The sequence below is a fragment of the Epinephelus moara genome, chromosome 1, assembly GCF_006386435.1.
Source record: "Epinephelus moara isolate mb chromosome 1, YSFRI_EMoa_1.0, whole genome shotgun sequence".
NCBI lineage: Eukaryota > Metazoa > Chordata > Actinopteri > Perciformes > Serranidae > Epinephelus > Epinephelus moara.
Window position 1 is genome coordinate 34,307,051 of NC_065506.1, and position 7,704 is coordinate 34,314,754.

The 7,704-nt window shown below is 37.0% G+C and overlaps 1 protein-coding gene across 1 annotated transcript in view; it reads right to left on the reverse strand.

Moving 5' to 3' along the window:
- Positions 1 to 5,636, reverse strand: part of cul4a (cullin 4A) — a 12,386-nt gene extending 6,750 nt beyond the window's left edge. Inside the window, exons 1-6 of the mRNA XM_050046791.1 lie at positions 4,992 to 5,636; positions 3,229 to 3,344; positions 1,912 to 2,016; positions 498 to 566; positions 337 to 410; positions 98 to 260 (exon numbers count right to left, since the gene is read on the reverse strand). Of these exons, the coding sequence (XP_049902748.1) occupies positions 98 to 260; positions 337 to 410; positions 498 to 566; positions 1,912 to 2,016; positions 3,229 to 3,344; positions 4,992 to 5,133 (669 nt within the window). The 5' untranslated portion in view covers positions 5,134 to 5,636. The remainder of the gene's footprint in view (positions 1 to 97; positions 261 to 336; positions 411 to 497; positions 567 to 1,911; positions 2,017 to 3,228; positions 3,345 to 4,991) is intronic.
- Between the last annotated feature and the right edge of the window lie 2,068 nt (positions 5,637 to 7,704).

Here is a 7,704-nt window from a genome sequence, read left to right on the forward strand (position 1 = left end):
AAAAAAAAAAAAAAAAAAGACAGACCAGAGGTAAAAACGATGACATATTTTCAGTCTATTTTCTACTGGTTAGTTATGTAAGCAGGTGATTAGGTACCTGTAGGTCTGACAGCATGCCCAGCAGGCTCCTGATCAGACTCCGGTCGACCGTCTCTCCATTTCGCTCAAGTTCTATCTGCTCCAAAATGCCATCTACTGTGCGCTTTTGAACTGCACTGTCACTCACGATGTGGGTGCGAAACAGCTCCAACCCAGTGTCCCTGCAACACAGATATAACATCAGCCTCCTACGTACACCTTAACAAACAGAATAACTTACATAAACAGCAACTTTACCAGATGGAGGGTAGTAGGGAGTTCTGAAGCACATAGGTACGATCCAGGAAGAGAAAGATGCTTCGGATCATTATCTGTAAAGAGTAAGATAAAAACTTTAAGGATACTTTCCTGTGAGTGGAACCGTACTGATATGAATATGTGTCAAACATTAAACTTACAGTTTGCCTGCAGTGGTCCTGCCAGCAGCGATTCATTCGCTTCAGGAAGGAAAGGTTGTCCAAAGACTCTGTGAGCTCCGTGTTAAGGAAAAAACTTCCAATCACTCATGTCACAAAGCCAAAATTTTTAATGACTATACTTCCCAGCATCCTGTGGCAAGGCAGCATGTATAAACATATTAGTCTCACATCCTGGCTCAAAAAGATTTGGTGTTCAAGGTGGGCAACGCTAATGGTCTATACTCTGTATCCTGAGCAGACAGAGGTTGTTATTAGAAGAAAAAGAAAATGTTCATAAAGCCCAATCCCGGCTACACCCCTTGCACCTACATATTAACCCTTACCCCTCAGTTTTGCACGCTCACATATAGGGATAGGGTGTCCCAGTTCTTATTGAGATAAAGGGGTAGGGTGAAGTGTTGGGGCTACATGGCCCTCCAAGTGGAGGTTTTTGAGAGGCACACACAAACCAGATGTTCTGAGAAATCATCAGAAAGATGGCTACACATGCAACAAAGAACCCAACAAATGCATTTTCTTCATTAATAAAGATTCAAAAATGATGACACCCATCATACCATCATATTAGTATTTTGGTCCTTTTCTTTATAACAGGCATCACAAAAGAAATCACTGGTATGCTGCTGTCTTTGTAGCTAGCTAGCTCATGTTACATTGGCATTGCTAATTTGTGCATAACACATCCACATCCATGCCACATTTCCCCCTTTGATGGCGTATGACACATAACATTTCATTTAATCCAGCAGCAAAGTTGCGACACTTGTCACTGTTCCTCTAATATAGGGAAAATTTCAACCACTACATTTTCTGAGGGGCAAGGTGGCACTTGAAAATGAAGGGTAAGTGGAATTGGGCCAAAGATGAAACAATAGCTAGTGAGCAACTGGAGGACATTAGATATGACTGAATAAAGTAAAGCTCCTATGATTGGACTGCCTCTAATCTGAGACCATTTTGATAATCAGTGACTTGTTTAATAGTACAATAGGTCAAGCACTTTTACATCATCTGCCAGTGACAGCCACAGCTTTTTTAAGCCTCACTGGATGAATGCCAAACTTGTGTATTGACCTCTTGTGAGAAAAGACTGCAACAACACCTGATGTGTGCCAAGAGAGCTCACACTTTCTAAACTGAGTTTAAAGCTGCCAATATAACAGACATTGGAATCACTGACAATATTGCAGGTTTGTAATAAAAACAAACGTGCTCTGTGTTTTTGATCACAGCAGCGTCCTCAGTCTGGCTGGCAGAACTTTCACCCAGCACTGTTTTAAACAGACATTTTAAACAGACACACATTTGCTGATGCTGTTCCAACATCAGTAAATGTTCCCACAGGTTCGACAGGCATAACTTGCCTGAAGCGGCTGTGCACAAAAAAAGGATATTCTCTAAACTGTTGGATCTGGGCCTGCACGTGATCTTCACAGACCTGCCGGAGCTGCTTGTACAGTGTTGGGGAGACTTTATACGAACACAAGTTCTCTACCGCCTTCAGGAGAGAGAGACAAGCAGAAGAGACAAGAGCATGAGACAAACAGAGGAGTGAAAACTTGTTACATGATTGCTTGATTTAAAAATACTGTTGGTGACTTTTATAAAAAATAATAAAATAAAAAATACTTGCTGACACTGTCACTATATTGAGACAGAGCATCTGAAAAAAATCATGTCCCTTCTGCTCTCCTACTACCTCTAATGGCATTTGCTAGAATCAGACCACAGCACAGTAAGCAACAACCAATCAGAGCTTGAGATTCTCTAGCTGTCAATCATGTCTGTGGTCAAACTGTCAAACTACGCAGCACTGATCAAACATGAGTCAAAATTCTCTTCCTGCATTGCCTATTTCTCACCTCAAATGATTTTTTAAAAACATCTTTTATTGTACTATTTTGCTGGTCAGTGCTATGTGCTCCAGGTAAACTGTATCCAACATGGCATCCAGGTCACAAACCTTCTCATTTTACAGTTAAACAGTGCACTAAAATATTTTTCTGAAAACATCTGAGGCGAGAAACATTCAGTGCAGTGACAGAATCTTGATTCATAATTGATCAGTGCTGCCTAGCTTGCCAGTTTGACCACAATTCACGAACAGTGGTTGATATAATTGACAGCTGCTTTAGAAACTTCCGGACTCTTATGGGTTGGTTTTGTTCATGTGCAGTAAAGCCATTAGAAATGCTGTAAGGCAGTAGAGTAGGCAGAGGAGTATGATTTCTTTTTACAGATTATCTGTCTTATTTATTTCTGTATGAATATAGCAAAGAGTTATTTCTTATAAAAGTTACAATCAGCAGCTTTAAAAGGTCCAGACAGCTGGTTTTATAATTTACTACAAATTATGGGCAATGTATATTATAATGACCTTTTTTTCTTTTAGATTTAGCCACTGGTTTCTGTTCATTTTAGTAATATATGCACATAAAGGTGCACTGATACAGTAGAGATTCTGTTTATGATGTGACACAGTACTTCTTATCTTCACAAGTTTATCTTAATGCTGAGCTAAAATCAACCATCTGCGACTTCAAGTCTGCACTGTGTGAAAGATCACGAGTTAAAAATAACCCACGATGCGTTAGTGTGTGTGTGTTATGTTGAATTGTTTTGTGCTGATACTTTACTATAAACCATCACTGCCACACCTCAATCAGGGTCTAAATCAAACTGCAGGTGTTTAAAAAGAAATGCAACAAACCTGATAGAGCTCTTCCAGATTGTACTTAATTGAGGTGCTGTTCTGGATGGCACCCACTGCATCTCGTAGCTTCAGCCACGTGTCCTCAGTGTAGTTCTCGGCTAGTTTTGGCCTGTCTGTTACCAAAAAAATCCAAGCAACACTGTTAATTTATTGGTCACACACACTGGAAACTGCAAAACAAGCTAACGACATTCATTAATGCAAATTAATCAATATTTAACACATGAGAAGTTGCACATTTGGAAACAATCAGTTATGATGGATTATGGTCCAGTGCAATTTTCAAAGGCTTTTTCAAAGATGCTTTTTTCAAGTAATTTCTTATTTAACTCCACATCTATAATAAAATGCAAAAAGATACAGTGTAATTTTAGTTTCCATGGTTATTATTGGGATGACCGACGATGAACTAAGGAAAGCCTTCAGCACACACTTTGGACTCACACAGGTAAATAAATAAACACACGTTTCATGTTGCATAAAGTGCAGATAACAATCAGAATTACAGAACTTTATTTTGAGACTTCTCAATGAGTTATTCTATCTCTGATTTCAATTACGTTAAATATGTTTAGGGCAATGGAAGTCTGCACAAATGTAGTCCTAAAGGAAACTTAGTTTTGCTTCTTTTTTTTCCAAAAAATATACCCTGAACTTTTTGTTTGAGTCTGAAACATGTATTTTTTTTAGTATTTAATGTATAATAGCACACACCTACTAAGCTACCTGTATGAAAAGGTACTGTTATAGTCAAAGATTTAAGGTCTGGCATCAATTTACAGTTTTATTTTTAAATGAACATCCACTCTATAAAATCTAAAATAAAAGTAAGCAACTTTTTACATGTAATGCTGTAACCTGTAATAGTTTATTTTGTCAATTTGTGAAGTGAGTGGAGTAAAAAAAAAAAAAAGGATTGACATAATAATAATAACTCACTGATTAATTGTGTCAGCACACATACACTGTCTTATACTTTACTAAAATCTTAGTAGGCTACACCCACTATGTGGAATCGAAGTTTCGCGTCACGCCCCATTAAAACTAATACACCAAGCAAAAATAGCATTGGGAGATACAACTTAGCATAAGCGATTACAAAAACAAACCCTATTTAAATCTGACATGTATTAATCAGAGCAGTAAGACCAACAAATTGTACTTGTTTTTGTACTCCATATGCTCTTGTTTAGCTTCTATTCCTTATTCTACTCTTATTTTACTTTATGTACCTCTAATTATTCATCTCTGTTACTTTCATAGACAATACAGTTACATTAACATCCTTACATCTGGCTATATGTGTTGCATTAATAAGCATCTTTTTGTACATTAAATATAGTTTTAATTCTTAATACGGTGGTCCTTTGCACATCCCCAAAACTATATTTTTGCATGATTCTGCCTAGCTCTTTAATTTTGAGGGTGGGGGTGTTTTTTATGTAAATTGTGTATGCACCAAAGCAAATTCCTTATATCTGAAGATCTTCTTGGCAAAACACAGGATTCAGTCTGATACCATCTCTATTTATTTGTCCTTGCCCTGCTGCTGCAACACCCTCATTTCCCCACTAAAGATCAATAAGCATGTATCTTATCCAAAAAAGGATATTTCTTCTGATATTTCTATCTTATCTTACTTGAGGCAAACACAGGCAACTTTTCTGCAGGATCTAAAAGTGCCAGCCTCTGTGGTATTAACATAAGTTAAACAGATGTAGCTGTGTAATAACGAAGGTGTAAACGATCAGTGACAGTACCTTTGAAATTTTTGATCACTAATTTCTTTGAAGCGCCACTTTTGCTTGAGGCCACAGCTGAGGTCCTGGCCATCCCGTTGGTGTTGTGCTCGGTTATAGCGGAGAAGCTGGCTCTCTTGTCCTGTCGGGTGTCCTCTGCCATTATCAGATTAGCGCTTTGGCTTAACGCTGTATGGTTCAAGTGTATTTTCCAAGTTACTGATAGATTGTTCAGTCGCCTGTTTATTTACACACAGCAACACGGACTCTCTGTTGACCCCGTTGTCTTTGGTGGACAGCACACACACTCGCAGTGTACTTGAAACACATTTACAAACAAACACTGGCTAACGTTGGGTTAATTAATCAGAAAACATAACTACCGTCTGCCAAGTAAACAGACAGCTAGCTAACAGTATGTTATCTGAAACTGCAGCACACTTTAGCTACCAGCTTTCGTCTTCTCCACGACACTTCAGCTGTTTTTAGGCTACTCCATACCACTCCTGGCTACTTAGAGATTTTAACGAGTTCAATTATTGTATTTTGCGCCAGTAAATAAACACGTAGAAGCGACATAATTAGCGCTGATATAACAGACTCATACTATTTGGTGGCTTCTTTTACCCACATAGCTAGCTAGCACAACAAAATGGCTTTTCTCCGGCAGTTCAGTTGGACAGGTGCATCTTGGGTGAAAAGCGCCCGAGTTGCGTTCAGAGACAGTTCGGACTTTTACTTTTTACAGTCAGTTAGTTTTTTGTTTGCTTGTTTGTTTGTTTGTTTGTTTGTTTGCATTTCTCATAACATTTAATAAAATCACTACATTAATTTATACCGTGCTGGACAACACTTCATTCGTCCCAAGGAAGGCAGTCACTCACTCAAAATATTTAACTTGTGAGTCATGTAATTAAAGTGCATCACTACCACTAAAATGCATTGGTGGGAGAAATATTTAAAATTATTTTAAAACTTTAAAATAGTTAAAGTAGCAGTACTGCCGTTTAGAAATATTCTGTTGCAAGTAAAAGTCCTGCAAATTAAACTTAATAAAAGTCTGGAAGAATTTGCATGACATATACCTAAAGTACCAACTGTAAAATTACTTACATACCTTGAGTGCCATGAAAGGCACCCAGAAATAAAATGTATTATTATTATGATTATTATGCACAGTGGCCTATTTCTGAATAATATCCTTCTGACACCCGAAATTTTGTTTGTGTGCATTTTTAATTTCTCCTGGATATTGGGGATCAGTAAGACCCAATGAGTATAAAAAACTTAACATTTTCAATGATAATTAAGTCCCAGTGTCCTCAAACAAGACAACAATTAAGTCCAAATGTCCTTACTGTTGATAAAATTGGTCAAATTTGCTGCCATATCAAACTACAAACATTAATAATCATACATAAACAAGTTTAAACTACAAATTGTGATCAAGTTTTGGAACTTGTTCACTTTTGTGTCGGGATCGGCTGCAGACTGACTTGGCAGACTGAGAGAAGTGTATTGTGTTCTTCATACCACTACTACTACTAGATGACCCAAAAAGTGTCCACAAACAAGTACAACAGGTCTGTGTTTAGTAGAATGAAGTATAAGTTCAAGTAAACCTAAACTGTGATGTCCACATATGAGGACACAGGGATATTAATAATAATAATACTGGATTATAATTAGCAATGTATTAATGTGGACATCACTTTGATGTTGCAGCTGGAGAGGGTGGAGCTCATTTCAACCACTTTATATACTGCAGAGTAGCTTAATCCATAATGATATGTCAGAATTTACATTTTGCACGAATTATCTGAATCTACAAATGTTGTTGAATAAATGTAGTGGAGTAAAAAGTGCAATATTGGCTTCCAAAATTTAGTAAAGTAGCAGCATGAAGTAGCAGAAAATGGAAATACTCAAGTGAAATATAAGTATCTCAAAAAAGTAAGGTACTTGAGTAAATGTACTTAGTTTAGAGATGGAAACTAACTAAGTACATTTACTCAAGTAGCCTACTGTACTGAGGTACTTTAACTTTCCCTGAGTATTTCTAGTTTCTTCTGTCTTATACTTTTAGTACACTAATTACTATGGATTAAGCTAAAACTTTATTGAATCTAGGGGGAGATTCACAAGCTACCTGGCAGTATATGAAGCAACTAGCCCATAGTTTCCAGCTGCAACACTGAAGTGATAAATGCCTTAATATTATTTTGAAATGGGCCCTGCCGAACAAGTACTATTACTTTTGGCCCTTTAAGTATATCTTTATCAATATGTACTTTTCTACACTGCCCACTCCACCTGTAATGCCTGCAAACTTATTTTCAAACTCAACTTGAAATCATTTTTTGCTATTTTTAATGGGGATTTTTTAAATTGTAAATCATTTAGTAATTAAATTTTACCTTTTACATGTTTTTTTCTCTTTACTCTTTCATTGTAAATCTGTATCCTTTATTATGTTTTATTATTTTATTGCTCTGTGAAGCACTTTGAATTGGACTGGTTTATGAAATGTGCTATAAAAATAAAGCTGCCTTGCCTTTTACTACACAAACATCTGAATGCAGGACGTTTAATTTAAACTTTTAATTGTATTTCTGCACTGTGATATGCTTACTTTTACATTTGACAGTCAAATGTCTGGGGAATCAATCTTTTGTTGACATATTTAAGGAGTCAGTCTGAAATGTGTTGACCCTTGCTGGAGGGTCTTGAACGC